The sequence below is a fragment of the Castanea sativa genome, chromosome 12 (assembly GCF_040712315.1).
Source record: "Castanea sativa cultivar Marrone di Chiusa Pesio chromosome 12, ASM4071231v1".
Taxonomy (NCBI): Eukaryota; Viridiplantae; Streptophyta; class Magnoliopsida; order Fagales; family Fagaceae; genus Castanea; species Castanea sativa.
In genome coordinates, this window is record NC_134024.1 from 15,221,617 (window position 1) to 15,237,795 (window position 16,179).

Consider the following 16,179-nt stretch of genomic DNA (forward strand, 5'->3'; position numbering starts at 1 on the left):
CTTCCCAAAGTGGATTCAACTTATTAAAAAATTGACCCTAAAAAAAAAAACTTATATACAAATTAATCTAGCTATCTAAAAAACAAGGAATAAATAACCAGCTTAATTAATCTATTTGAATCGATTTAACTTTAAGGTGTCGGATCCAATATTCTAGAATTTTCTGTAAGTTAATCCAAAATATATAGTTCTAGTGTCACAATAAATTGAAATGAACTTCATCCAATAAAGAATAAGGTTTATTGGTTGTTCACTTAGAACTTGCAATTGGTTTGTTTTATCATTTATTATCTATGGGTTTTGCTTTTACATCTTATAAGTTAGGAGAACAATATTGAATTTTATATTTTGTTAATTTAGTGTTAGTTATTAACACTAACTGCCATAAATTGTATCTACATATAGCCTTCAATTTGTAAGTACATCTATCATGCTCCACAAGGGTGTTAAGCTTCACTACATTACTTAATTAGTGTTTAACCCTTGGAATGCATGGGAATTCCCAGCAAAATACTTAAATAAATTATTTCATAATATATACGAAAGTTTGAAATTTCTAGCAGGGGTATCTCAGAAATTTCATGATTTTAGATTAGCTCAAGTGTTCCATGTAAGGCGACAAGGCAATAAATCAACATATCTTTTGGCAAAACATGTCAAAAATAGAGTCAATAGTAATAATTTTGTAACTTAAATAGAGAAAAATACTTTGCTGATTGAGTCAACCATTATTCATGATGTACTGAATTTATCTTTTTTATTTTTAGTAAATAGTAATACTTTTTAGAACATACACGAAAATAGTAATATTATCTTCTCCTTAATTATTACATTTTAATCTATAATCTATAAATCAAATAAAAGCTATATTTATTATTATAATAATTGTAAAACTATTTAGTGATGTGAAGTAAAAGAGGAAAAAAAAAAAAATCATGGTTCATACGCAGTTAAAAAAAAAATCTAGACACAAACAGAACAACTGACATAATTACGAAATTAGAGAGCTTAGCAAATTAGAAACAAAGAAAAGGTGGGGGGAAGTCTCACAATCACAAGAATGGGTGTTTTTCTTAATTTGTTAAACGTCATGTTAAAGACTGTGATGAATGATGGTGATGAAACACGCATGGTATACAATTCTGACAAGTATCTAGCTTTTGACTCGCGTTATTTCCTGATTTAAAGAAAAGGTTTATTTAAATGTGTTGTTGACTACTCCCACTAATAACACTCTTATATTAGGAAAAATTCTCTAGCCAATGGTCTTGCTAAGAAGGACGGCACCTACAACAGCAATATTCGTATGAAAAACACTCACACACTCACTGAACAGTGAACACTCAGACAAATTTGAAAGGGTAACTATTTAAACTTTCTTTCAAAAATAATTAACAATAAATGAAGAAAACATTTATCAAACTCTTTTTTGGTAGTCAATGGGTCAGAAAAAGATGCTCTCTTACACGTACATTTCTCTCAAAGTCAATATTACATATTACTTTAGTTATCACAAAGTTCTATATGCCCTTTAGGAACATACTCGGCTAGCTAGCCTGTAGGACACTCTTATAGAGTTATGTCCTCTCTGTCTAATGATATAATTTCGAAATATAATTTTATGTTAGAAAACTTAATTGGTCATCTAGTATGGAGATTTATACTAAAACTTAAAAGAGTATATATGCTCCTGCCGATTTATATTTTATCTATGAAGCACGGGTGCGGCGTTTGGGCTGCCGCACCCGCGTCGGACGCGGCCGGACGCGGCGACGCGCAGGCGACGCCGCTGCCTGCGCGTCCGTGCCGCGTTCGGCAATAAAAAATCATTATTTTCGGCGCGATTCGCGCCGATGCGGCGCTGATTCGGGCCGACGCGCGCGAAATCGCGCCGATTCGGCCCGAATCGGGTGAAATCGGCCGATACCGACGAAATCGGCAGATACCGGCCGAAATTCAAAAAAAAAAAAAAAAAAACAACAACAACAGGTGCGTATGGCTGAAAAAAAAAAAAAAAAAGGTGCAAACGCACCGTTTGGAAAAAAACCAAGACCCAACCCTCTCCCTCTTCATTTTTCTTGAGCCTCTCTCCCACTCTCTACCTTCACTCTTCAACTAGGCTCTCTCCTATTCTTTGTATTCTAGTTATTATTTACCATTGCTCTTAAATTTGGTATATATTTATATAATGGGAAAAAAGTATGTTTAGCAATATATTAAAAATATAAATAAAAATATTTTTAATAATTTTTTAATCGCCGCACCCCGCCGCACCCGCACCCTACTTTTTCAAAAATATTGTTTTGTTAAGTGTTTTGGAAGTTTAAAAGAGCGTTTTTAAAATTCAAAACTCCATTTTGCAACAGTAACTTCTCATAGTTTTTTTACAAATGCTCATTTCTAACTCAAAACACACTTCTCAAAAAAAAAAAAAAACACTCAAAATACAGTTTGCAACAGCCTATACAAACACACCCTAAGTGCATTTGCATCAAACAGTGCAAAATAGAAAAAAAAAAAAAGAAAAAGTATCAATTTCACACATTCAACCCCAAAATCACTCACATTAGTCAAGTTAAAAATGTGTAAATTTGCTACACTAACTGTGTAAATTTGTAAATTTGCTACACTAATTGTGTAAATTTGTAAATTTGCTAATATTGACACTATTCACTTTATATATAGTTTTTTTTTATTCTTTATTTATGTATCCTGAAGTTGAAGGAAGAAAGTGTATGCTGATTATTGTGCGTGAAGAAAGAGAAAAAATTAAAAAAAATTAAGAAATTTTTTATATTTTAATGTAATATAGTGTAAAATTGATAATTTGATATGAGGTGTTTTGAAAAGTGAGTATGTGAAATAAAAAAAAGTAAGTTCTTACTTCTTATGCTAAAATAGACATAATTTTTTTGCAAGAAATGATATGAATAAGCTGTTGCAAAATGGTATTTTAAATTTAAAATGAACATTTATAAAAAAAATTATGAGAAATTGTTATTGCAAAACAAAGTTTTAGATTTTAAAAAACGCTATTTTAATTTCTCAAATTAATGTCTAACCAAACTATTCTAATTCAAATTTTTAAATTGAGTAAAAAAATGTCACAAATATCAATTCATTCAAATTCCCATGCCCCGTAGATCCATTCCCTCTCTAGGGGCGCAAGACAAGATAAGATTGCCACCCCAACTGGGTACTTTTAGAGAAATTATATAGTTATCATGGTGGATCACGTCATTTGTCCACCATTTCAGTAAAAGGCTTCCACATATTTAAAATTGTTGAGTCAGTATTCAGTTTTTATTTAAAACTTCACAATTTTAAACAGGTGGGAGTTTTTTACTGAAATGGTGGATCACGTCACTTGTCCACCATGAAAACCTTATAATTTCTCATACTTTTATCCCAAATCATGATTTCTAAGATTCAAATTTTTATTATATAATATTTGGTTTTTTTTTTTTTAATACTCATAATAAGAACACTGACTGTAATATATCATGATAACGACACTGAATGTAATAATATTTCCATGCAACTATTGTTGCAGGGAATATTCTTCTGGCGTATGCATATAATGTGACTCTCAATTATTTTGTACTACAATGTTTGCTAAAAAAAAAAAAAAAAAAGAAAAGAGAAAAATCCGACTAGGTCATAAAACCATCCATTAGCAACTTTAGAAGCTTCTCAAAAAAAAAAAAAAAAAAAAAAAGCAACTTTAGAAATTAAGCTTGGAGATTGGAGGGGGGAGAGCATTTCGGGTTGTAGTAGAAGCATTTTTAACCAATATAAAAAAAAATTAAAAACATTTAAGCTGGATTAAAAAAAAAATTACGAATTTATTTCCTGCCACATTGGGGGAAAAAGTTTACCTGCTAGTGCGTTTTATTTTTGAGACAGATTGACATTTACAAGTATTATAGAAAAAAAAATAGGGTACATTTTATTTTTCGAGAGAGATTGTTACCAAGCATTCTAGAAAAAATTGGGTGGAAAGGAAAAATTCTTATCCAATGCGACACCAATCATTGGGTAGAGCAGGGATGGAGTTGAAAATAAGAAAGAATATATATATATATATATATATATATATATATATATATATATATATATATATATATATTAGAGGAAAATCATGTCATATATACCAAATGTAATGGATAAATGAGATATCATATAACAGCTTTAAAGTTTAAACCAGTTAAACAGTGCAGCAATTTGTGATAAATATGGCAAGATAGAAATTTGCTAGGAAGGGACTAAATAAATCATAAATGTTTAAGGAGAGAGAGAGAGATTTGCTATTCTACGTGTACTTGGTGTATGTGATAAAAATAATGGAAACCTTGAAACAATGAGTTGTAATAGACCGATCGAGACTAGAATACTAAATTCTTTTGTGTCGACTGCCGATAACCAAGTGGAAACAATTACGTACAAGAACGAAATTGAGAATTTTGAAATTAATACTATCAATTAGTCATAGGATAATAATAATAATAATCTAGAAGTTGAAGATGATCCCACGTGGGAAAATTTTGGAGTTGGATATTCTAATATATATACTGGGAAATTCTATGGTAATTTGGGTTTTTACTTAAGTTACCATAACAATTTTTTTAAAATTAAATATCATTGCAATGTTATTGAAAGTTATGTAATTGGATTTTTTTTAATATTAAGCTATACACCTTTCAATAACAATTAATGTTTATTTTTCTCTATAGAGACAACAAAAAATGTTTACTTAAAATTTTATTAATTTTTTTGAGATAAAAGATAGAAATTAAAATTTTTAACTTTAATTACTTTTCCTGATACATAACTTTACTTAATAGTAATAAATAGGGATATTTGGATTAAAAAAGAAGAAGAAGATATTTATTAACAAAAGTACAATGAGTAAAGAGTTATATATATATATATAGGATAAAATTTGGCTATAAATTTGCTTGTAGTTAATAACTATAACTTCATTCAAAATTTTTTTTTTATTATTGAATGTAAATTTGACTAATTCACTATTGGATTACATTTTATTCTCATATGCTTCATGCTTACAAAATTTCCAGAAGATCAAAGATCAATAGCTATGTCATGAATCAAAATTTTAAATTTCAAATTTTTGTAGTCTAAAATTATGCATAAAAAATAAATTTATGGATCAAGTCGTTTATAACATCCAATTTCGATTGACACAAAATTTGACATGTTTGTTAAGAACATAAAGAACATATAATTCAACAGTTAGATTTTCAAAATATGTAACCATACTAATTTTTTTGTGAAAATTGTAACCAAACTTTGTCTTTTTTTTTTTTTTTAATAGGAAGACTTATATAGTATTAAGAAAAATGCTATTTGTAGAAACATATTAAGTGATTGGTTATATTTTGGGTAAACTACTTATTTGGTCCCTATCCTATACACTATATTTCAATTTGATCCCCAATCTTTCAATTGTGTCAATTTAGTCCCTAATCTTTTAGTACTGTGTCAATTTAGTCCCTATAGTTATCTTTTAGATGAAAATTGATGATGTGTCTAATGGCCAAATTAAAAAATTAGTTTCCGTTGATATGACAATAAACTAAAATTTTATTTTGGCCGTTTATCATGTAAGCAATTTTCATCTAATATATAATGGCAATGACTAAATTGACATAACATTAAAAGGTTAGGGACCAAATTGACACAATTAAAAGGTTAAAGACCAAATTAAAATATGGTGTAAATGTTAGGAACTAAATATGTAGTTTACCCTTATATTTTTATATTGGCATCAATTGACACATTTGTAATTGTTTTTAAAATTTAAATGTGAAAAAGAGGATTGCACGCAAACCTCTGTTTTTTTTCTTTGGTGTATAACTATTTATTTAAATCAATTGGTACCATCAAGTACAAGCAACTTTAGAGACAATCAAATACTCCCATAGATTCAAGCTAAACACATCATTATGTTGGAAATAAAACAAAATACTGATTGGGCTTTCCTCACTTACTCTTACAAATATCCACACACTACTTAGTGTATAGAAGAGACCCATACTCACAAATTAAATAAAGGGAGAGAGAGTGGAGAGGGAAGAATTAGAACTCTCTAAAGTTTTGTATTTCTCTTCAACTCTTGTTTAGAACTTGACGGATGAATGAGTTTATATAGTACACTATCCAACCTTTAACTCTCACTACATTTATTTTCTAACTCTTACATTCATAAATCCCACACATAACTTCAATAAACTTCCCACTACATTAACTTATGAAACTCACTTATTTATGAAAGATTAATTAAAAACAAGTTTAACTTCTAACATCCCCCTTAAACTTGTTTTCTTGATTATTCCAAGTAAGGCTCGCAGCTTGTTGAATGTGTCATACTTGAGTGGTTTAGTGAGTATATCTGCAACTTGATCATGTGACTTCACAAACTCAAGATGAACTTCTTTTCTTGCAATACATTCTCGAATAAAATGATACCTTGTGTCGATGTGCTTGCTTCGGTCATGAAAGACTGGATTCCAACCTTTAACTCTCACTACATTTATTTTTTAACTCTTACATTCATAAATCCCACACATAACTTCAATAAACTTCCCACTACATTAACTTATAAAACTTACTTATTTAGGAAAGATTAATTAAAAACAAGTTTAACTTCTAACACATTAAACATTAAAAACAAATTCAAGCAATTGAGTATCCGTACAACTATTTTAAGAAGAGATAATCTTTGTCCCTCATCTTTCAAAATCAGTTTGTAAATAGCCTATTCGGTCTAAGAATGAGTACATTAAAATGAGTAAATGTGTTACAGTTAAAAGAGTAGAAACTGTGAATTTAAAAAATAAAAATTTAAATGTGTCTCTTCCTGGTCAAAATTATCAGCACCGTCAATAAAATATTGATATTCTCTCTCCATTGAAAGTCTATATAAATGCCAACCTACACTGCTTGTTACAAGCATCTCAACTAAAGGCTCTCTCTCTGTCTCTTCCTCTTTGAGCTAGCTAGCTTTCAAGGTTGTTCACTCAAAATTAGTAGTTAGACACTTAGACCAGCATGCAAATGTTGTCTAGGAAAGCTGCCTGTGATTCTCATGGCCAGGATTCTTCCTACTTCCTAGGATGGCAGGAGTACGAGAAGAATCCTTATCATGAAGTCCTGAATCCGAACGGAATCATTCAGATGGGACTTGCAGAAAATCAGGTGGGAAAACTCTCAGAAATTCTATTCTTTGTTTTGGGTCTTTATTCTTTTAGTGAAAATAGAATCATCCAACTCTCATAAAGTTTGCAAAATAATTTGGAAGAAGGATAAAAATGTACCTCTCTTTAACCTTCCCAAAAAAGAATTCTCATGTTACATTGTGACATAGTTTCTCAATAATAATAAAATGTTACATTGTTACTTCATGACATACGTCAAAGTGATCAAGAGTTTTGTACTTTTGTATTATTGTGAGAATTTGAATTCGAATCTCTGTTCTCGCTTATAAAAGGGACACATTTAAAGTGCATGTGTGTCCATCTCCTACATCACACATTGTGAAGTCTTTCAATTCTCACTATGTCTAGCTATAAGAACCATCTCTTATTCTGATTCCTCGTGCAGCTTTCCTTTGATCTTGCTGAGTCCTGGCTTGCAAACAATCCTGATGCACTGGGGTTGAAGAGAGACGGAAAATCTGTATTCAAAGAGCTGGCTCTCTTCCAAGACTATCATGGCATGCCTACTTTCAAAAATGTAAGTACTTATAATACTTCCTCGTTTGCTACACATTAGAACAAAGCTGCTGCTCTCCTACATAGATACCTAACTCGGCTTGAATGGTTTATTTTTTAGGAATTGGTAGAGTTCATGGCAAAATTAAGAGGGTATAAAGTGGAGTTTGACCCCAAAAAGCTCGTTCTTGTTGCTGGCTCAACTTCTGCGAATGAGTCCTTAATGTTCTGCCTTGCTGAACCTGGTGAAGCTTTCCTTCTTCCTACTCCATACTATCCAGGGTAACAATAATTTCTTGTTCTTCTTCAAGCCTCCTATTACATTATTTATTGGGTACTCAAAAAATGCATGTTTCACTTTCCACATAAATATAAATATATATATATAAAATCAAGAAATTGATTGTTTGGAGTAAATCACCGGATTGACACAATCAATTATAACTGTAGTCCTTTTGACTTTTAGGATTGTGGACCCAGGTCTCAGTGACAGAAACACATTATTCATTTCTCATATTATCTTTATTTTCATTTTTTTTTTAATTTATTAATTTGACATGTATTATTTAGCTTATATATACTTCTTTTTGGGCAGGTTTGATAGAGATCTCAAGTGGCGGACTGGAGTTGAAATTGTTCCAATACATTGTTCTAGTTCAAATGGCTTCAAAATTACTGGGTGTGCCTTGGAGGATGCGTATGAACAAGCCAAAAAGCTTAACTTAAATGTTAAAGGGGTATTGGTAACAAATCCATCAAATCCTTTAGGCACAACAATGGACAGGGATGAGCTTAACCTTCTTATTGATTTTGCTATTACCAAAAAAATTCATATAGTAAGCGATGAAATCTATTCAGGAACAGTCTTTGACTCTACCTCCTTTGTAAGCATCATAGAAGCTGTAACTGACAGAAATATTGATGACACTCATGAACTATGGAACCGCATTCACATGGTTTATAGTCTCTCAAAGGATCTTGGTTTGCCAGGATTTCGAGTTGGCATGATCTACTCCAACGATGAAACAGTTGTTGCCGCAGCTACAAAAATGTCAAGCTTCGGATTGGTCTCTTCCCAAACTCAGTTTTTGCTCACCAACATGCTCTCTGACAACAAATTCACTAGCAAATACATAGAGGAGAACCGAAAGAGACTCAAAAGTAGAAAGGAAATGCTTGTTTCTGGCCTTAGTGGTGCAGGGATAGAGTGTTTGAATAGCAATGCCTGTTTGTTTTGTTGGGTGGACATGAGACACTTGTTAAGCTCTGACACATTTGAAGCTGAAAAGGAGCTCTCCAAGAGAATTCTTTTTGAAGTTGGGCTCAACATCTCTCCTGGGTCTTCTTGCCATTGTTCTGAGCCAGGTTGGTTTAGAATATGTTTTGCAAACATGTCTCAGGAAACATTGAAGGTTGCAATAACACGTATCAAGGACTTTGTTGAATCCATCACCTTTAGCAGAGAAAATTGCAACCACCAGCTAACTGTTCTTGATTCAAGAAGAAGATTAGTTTCCAAGTGGGTTTTGCCATTATCACCATATGACAATAATGAACCAGCCGACCGTTAGTCCTCTGCCAACAAGTCAAATCCATCTTGTGGTTTAGTGCTATTACTTTTTATATGGGAAGAATTTTTTTTTTTGGAGAATCGGGAAGAACTTGTTCAAAGCCCTTTTCCCTATTTGTTGTAAGGGAAAAAAGAAAAAAGAAAAAAGAAAAAACTTATAGTTATAGAGGCTTTGAGTGCATGAGCAAATAAAGCTAGTTGTAATGTTCATGTTCGAACTAGTGCAATTTTTTCTACTTATAATCTTTTGAATTTAAGGAATAGAAATTTTCTATTTCAGTTTTTGTTAATCAAAATTTTCATGTGTCTGATTTTTGGTTTATTTATTTATTTTTAGCATTATTATTTTATAAATAAAAAATAATTAATTATAAATGATGAAACATAAAATGAAATACAAAAAATTTTTCTTTTGATTTCATGTCATAATAGACTTCCTTTTTTTGTTCATCTAATAAGTAATAACTGCTAGGCTTGTTGGAATAAGTATTATAACTTGCTGATGTTCATCAAAAAATTATAAGTTGCTGCCTACCCACAATCACGGGTAATAATGCAATGACTACTAGGCTTGTTGGAAAAAGTACCATAACTTTTCAAAGTGACTGTCCTGTTTGCAGTCTTGGAAAGAGAACAAAGGTGATTTGATATATATTAATAAAAAGTCCGGTTAACGTATATCTTTAGCGTGCATATTAAACATATAACTTGAAAAAAAACTTATGAAAAATTAAAAAAATTGTCAAAATAACGAATTATTTTTTCATTTTTTCATAAAAAAATTTTCTAAAATAATTTATTAATATATACTCTAAAAGCATGCTTTAGTAAATCCCTTAATAAAATAATACAACACTTTATATTTAAATATATGAATAGGTTAATTGTCTTGCAAACATTGCATTATTACATGAAATCATGATTTGTGGGTAGGCACTTCAAGGAGTCGTTATTTTACTATCGCATACCCTTGATGCGATGATCACTCCATAAGTATAAGTGCTTGTGGGGTGTGGGGGACAAGGGTTGGGGTTCAAGTCCCCAGAAGGGAGCTTCACATACATATACACTTAGATTAAGTTAGAGTAGAAATTCTATCTTATATAAAATAAAAAATAAATTTTTTTTATTCCAACAAGCCTAGTAGCTATTAGAGTTTATGTCCATAACATGAAATAAAAAGAAAAATAGTTTGTGTTCCGTTAATTATAATTGATTATATATATTTTTTTCTTTATTTATAAAATAATCAAAGCTAAAAATGAAAAAAAAAAACAAAAATCAAATACATGAAAATTTGTGATTAATAAAGCATGAAGTAGAATACAAAAGGTGAGATAAAAAATTTCTATTTTTTAAAATCGCAATTATGAGAAAATGGCTTTGAATAAGTAAGGAAAATGACTTTGAACCAAGTTCTTTCCTCTCATATAAATAGCCGAGTAATAACACTAAACCACAAGTCGGATTTGACTTGTTGGCATAGGGCTAACAGTCGTCTGGTTCATTATTGACATATGGTGATAATGGTACAACCCACTTGGAAACTGATCTTCTTCTTGAATCACGAACAATTAGTTTCACTACAAGAAAAAAGACATAATACAACAAGTATTATTGCAACAACAAAAAAATAATAGATGTAACATATATACTATTACATCTCTAGTTTGTTTTTTTTTTTTTTTGTAATAGTAACTTAAATTTATTACATTAATATGAGATTATAACAATAATTATTATGTTACATTAAAATATTTGTTGTAATAGGAAACTCTTATTTTACATTGAGATATGTTGTTGCAGTAGGTAATTTTTTATTTCACATTGAACTATATTATTGTAATAGGTTAAATCTTTATTTCACATCAAATTTTGTTGATGTAATAGAGGTGAGTAATTGAGTAGCGGGAAAATTTGAGAAATTGACTCTATTTTTTTTTCATTAATTTCCTCTCTCTCACCCATGTCTATCTCTTTTTTTTTTTCCTTCTCATCTCAATATTTCTCTCTCACCACACATGTCTACCTTTTTTTTCTCATCTTAATTTCCCACTCACTCACCACATCTATCTTCCTATTTTTCTCATCTCAAAATTAACTCACACACGCCTAGCTCTTATTCTTCTTCTTCTTCTTCTTTTTTTTTTTTTTTTTTTTTCATCTTAGTTTCCCTCTTTATCTCACCCACCTCTATGTCCTATTTTTTTGCATTTTTTTTTATCTCACTCTCATATCTACTAACTCTAAATTTTCTCTCTCAAATTCCAGTCTCTCTTAATTCATAGTCTCCTTGGAGAGACTCTTTCTCAATTTAAAGATTTTCTCTCTAACTTTCAGGTAATTTTTTGGTTCTCTTTAAATTTTAATTTGATTTTTCTTGGTTTAATGTACAGTCTTCAAGTAGTATTGTTTTGTATGTGTTTTTTTTTTTATAGAATTGATGAGGGATAAAGATGCTCAGACCGTCCCTGGACGGTCATCGCCTCGGCAGCCGTCCAGGAGTTATCATCAAGACGAGGATAACGCACAAGGCCGTCCTTGGGTGATAGCGAAGCTACATCCCTCGTCCAAAGGATGCGCACAACCCATCCCGAGAGGACTCGTCCACGTAAAGACTCATGGACAAGGCTTTTACACTTAGAACTACTAAGCACATTTTACTATTCCATAATACACGCATAACTTCCGATGACCGTTGTGTGAGAAAATGCAACTGTCAGGTGGTTGTGGGAGTTATCCAAGAACCCCGGACCTCCAGAAATTCAGGGGAGGTTACAATTTCAATAACTGCCCCCAGGACACTATATAAACAGCCATTCAGACCAATGGAAGGTACGTTGAACATTTTCCCAAGAAATTGGAACTCAAAAGTGATAGAGAGAAAACTGACTTTACCATCCAAGGGTTCTTGGCCGGCGATCCCGGTCACCTTTGATCGTTTTCCTTTGTTTTTCAGGCCATTAGAGAGCGAGTGGTCCTTTCAAATCCAGAGCATCCAGCCTACTGATTTTCCTTGCATCATCAAGAATCAATGGTGGTGTATATTGCTGTCATTGTGTTGTATATATATATGATGTTTTTCAACTTTATACTTAATTTTTTTTTTCCAAAATAGGTGGTAAGTCACTAAAATGGTCGTGAAGCATGCTTGGATAACACCTCTGGGAAGAAAATTTTCTTTCATGTTGTATTGATTTTTGCATACTTTTTGAAACTATGTGTTTGAATGTAAATTCAACAAGTTGTGTATATATTTGTGTTTTTTGACATATGTATTGAAATAAAGTATTTTGAATTTTTCATCTTTTATGCATATCTTTAATTTATTAGTATAGTACCTAGATATGGTTTTTGAAATGCAAAAGAGGTTAAAGAAAAAATTATTATTTTAAAAAATAATTTATTTATTTTTTAAATTAAAAAAATTAATAAAAAAAAACCTATTGCAACGTGATTTTCAAAGTAAATCATTGCAATATATAAATCGATGGAATATATGAAACTTATTGCAACGAAAATTTAGTGTTACATAAACTTATTGCTTTTTTTTTAATAAAAAAATAACCTATTATAATGAGATTTTCAAAGTAAATCGTTGCAATATATGAAATTTATTGCAACAAAAATCTAGTGTTGCATAAACCTATTGTCTCGGAGTTTATTACAATGACTTGCATTGACTTTTTTGTCGTTGCAATAACACCTATTACAACGACATTAGTTGTTATTGCAACGATTTTTTTCGTTGTATTAAGTCTTTTTTCTTGTAATGTTTGGTGGTTGCAATTTTTTCTGCTAGAGGTGATGGATTCAACAAAGTCCTTGATGCGTGTTATTGCAACCTTCAATGTTTCCTGAGACATGTTTGCAAGACATTTTCTAAACCAACCTGACTTAGAACATTGGCAAGAAGACCCAAGAGAGATGTTGAGCCCAACTTCAAAAAGAATTCTCTGGTAGAGCTCCTTTTCAGCTTCAAATGTGTCAGAGCTTAACAAGTGTCTCATGTCCACCCAACAAAACAAACAAGCATTGCTCTTTAAACACTCTATCCCTGCACCACTAAGCCCAAAAAAAAAAATATATATATATATATATATATTTCCTTTCTACTTTTGAGTCTCTTTCGATTCTCCTTTATGTATTTGCTAGTGAATTTCTTGTCAGAGAGCATGTTGGTGAGTAAAAAAACTGAGTTTGGGAAGAGACCAATTCGAAGCTTGACATTTTTGTAGCCACGGCAACAACTGTTTCATCGTTGGAGTAGATCATGTCAATTTGAAATCCTGGCAACCAAGATCCTTTGAGAGACTATAAACCATGTGAATACGGTTCCATAGTTCATGAGTGACATCAATAATTCTGTCTGTTACAGCTTCTACTATGATGCTTACAAAGGAGGTAGAGTCAAACACTGTTCCTGAATAGATTTCATCGCTTACTATATGAATTTTTTTGGTGATAGCGAAATCAATAAGAAGGTTAAGCTCATTTCTATCCATTGCTGTGCCTAACGGATTTGATGGATTTGTTACCATGATGGTGAAATGATGATTTGTAGATTTCCTACCCGGTTAGCATCAAAATAGGCATGTAATAATACATCATGGCAAATGTTAACGAGTACCGTGTGATTCTTGTCAAGGTTAAAATAATGTGGGTTCCACTTAATAAAAAAGTTGAATAAATGAGTGAAATTGTATAAACCTGACCCTAAAGCTGATAAAATATTAACATAAAGCTGAATAGTTGACAAAAATTCTGACATAAAGTAATAAATTCTGACATAAAACAGTGTTGTTAACAAGACTTTACGGTGCCCGTTAACATAATCCATCGGTAAAAGAGAGGGAAAACCCATGGAAGAGTGTGCCCCTAAAATAACACATGATGTTAAAAACAACAGTGAAATAAATAGTGTAGTATTAGACATAAATTAGCTTATTCTAAGGTGCATAACATGTTAATATTATGACAAGTGGTCGTAAGAGTGTGTTTGGATACTACTTATTGCTGAAAACTGAAAACTAAAAACACTGTAGTAAAATAATTTTTAAATAGGTGAATAGTGCCGTGAGACCCAGTTTTGAAGTTATTTTAAAGGAAAAAAGATACTTGCACGTCTTGTGAACAGTGCACGAGACTCATTGAAAAACGTGAGACGCAGCTGAAAATTGCTTTTCAGCACTATCCAAACATACATCAAGTACACAATGTTGCTATACTTATCAAAAAAAAAAAAAGTACACAATGTTGCTAACTAATTACTTGTAGAAAATAGTATCATGAAGAGGCTTACCATTCATGGCCTGAAGCTTAACATTAGAATTAAGAGGTGTGCCAAAAAGTTTATAATCAATGAGCCATGCATGAGAGAGAAGATTGGAAACATATTTTGTTTTTGTTTGAGAAATAAAGTCAATAGCTGTTAGAAGAGGAAGTGACCTCAAGACCTAGAAAGTAGCTAAATCCTTCATTTCACGAGTTGATTGAAAGACTGTTTGAGTACCTTAATCATTGTAAGATCATCTTTAACAATATCCATGTTATCAACATATAACAGTCCTCGTCTTTGAGACTAAAAAAAGGAGACAAAAAAGAAGAAGAAGAAGAAGAAGACAAACTTAGGAATTGAAGGAGAAGCCTAGGTTATGAGATTGAAATCCTAAGTGTTCATTAAGAACCGCTTATTTAGCTGAAACTGAATTTTTTTTGCTGAAAATATAGAAAAAAGATTAAAAAATAAGCTTAATAGTACAGTGGGACCTATGAATAGTATCAAAAGATGCAGTAGGATCCATGAATAGTATCAAAAAGTCTAGTGAGACTTGATGAATCACGGGTTCGTTAGTTGTAGTAAGGTCGTCCAGACAGGACCAGAGGTCTACTCGTGTCGCGACGGAAGAAGAAATTCTCCGAAATGGTCACCGGTGTGGTGCCTGCCACAACGCCTCCGATGCCAAAGTTAGTACAAGAGAGTTTATAATAATAGACTATAAGAATGATTAGGGATATCTTGTAACTGTGTTCGTACCTTGTGTTGGCAATGCGTGGGCTTTATATATGTTGTTCTAGATTCTAGTCGTTGTGGCAGTTATTGTGACTTTAATGCCTCTTTTAGTAACGCCTCCTGGTCTGTTGATATGAGCTTTAATGGCCTCTTAACGGTCATACAATTGTCATTGTAACCGCCTGAGGTATTTATTTAGAGTGCATTAAGTGGCTTCTTTCCCTTCGTCTGTGATGGAGCTGGAATCGTCAGTGGCATTTGCTTACTTTGTCTGTAAACGCCACTTCGTTGGTTTGGATGACCTCGTCCAGATAAGTTTAGTTCGTCAGTCCCATCAGCTGCCCCCGAATTCTGTGGTTGTCGTGACATGTCATGACGACCATAGAAGGTGAAAGTTTTTTTTTGGTGCCTATTACGTTTTGGGCTCGGATTTTAGAACAGTTTTCTTTTAACTTGCATTTGTGATTGCACACTTGTGTTATGCTTGTGGTATTTTACACCCGTCCATGCTTCAGTGAGATTTTTAACTGTGACTTTTCCTTTCCCTCACGATTACTTGCTCCCGAGGGTTTTGCTCCTCATGCTTGTTGTCTTTTGGTCGCGACTTACACTTTTTCAAGGATCTTGTCAATCCCTTTGCTTCGTCGGTAATGCACATCCATCAAGGCAGAATCTTCCTACTTAGCCCTTCGTCAGTAATGTACATCCACCAAGGTGGAATCTTATTACTTAGCCGTTTTCGATGATCTTTTGGCTTCGTCGGTAATGTACATCCGTCAAGGAAGAAACTTATTACCTAGCCATTTTTGATGATCTTTTGGCTTCGTCGGTAATGTACATCCGTCAAGGCGGAATCTTATTAC

General features: G+C 32.1%; 1 protein-coding gene and 1 pseudogene across 1 annotated transcript; one reads left to right on the forward strand and one right to left on the reverse strand.

Annotated features, from left to right (window-relative positions):
• Positions 1-7,030: 7,030 nt before the first annotated feature.
• LOC142620958 (1-aminocyclopropane-1-carboxylate synthase 3-like) lies at positions 7,031-9,466 on the forward strand. The gene is made up of 4 exons (XM_075794279.1): positions 7,031-7,218; positions 7,624-7,755; positions 7,855-8,015; positions 8,329-9,466. The coding sequence occupies exons 1-4, from the start codon at positions 7,072-7,074 to the stop codon at positions 9,302-9,304; spliced, it is 1,416 nt and encodes a 471-aa protein (XP_075650394.1). The 5' UTR covers positions 7,031-7,071; the 3' UTR covers positions 9,305-9,466.
• Positions 9,467-10,791: 1,325 nt separating this feature from the next.
• LOC142620235 (1-aminocyclopropane-1-carboxylate synthase 3-like) lies at positions 10,792-13,844 on the reverse strand (annotated as a pseudogene).
• Positions 13,845-16,179: the final 2,335 nt, after the last annotated feature.

Coding starts and splice junctions, on each gene's coding strand:
- LOC142620958 (XM_075794279.1), top strand. CDS start 7,072: ATGCAAATGTTGTCTAGGAAAGCTGCCTGTGATTCTCATGGCCAGGAT. Junction 7,219..7,623: donor TGGGACTTGCAGAAAATCAG/GTGGGAAAACTC, acceptor TTCCTCGTGCAG/CTTTCCTTTGATCTTGCTGA. Junction 8,016..8,328: donor CCTACTCCATACTATCCAGG/GTAACAATAATT, acceptor CTTTTTGGGCAG/GTTTGATAGAGATCTCAAGT.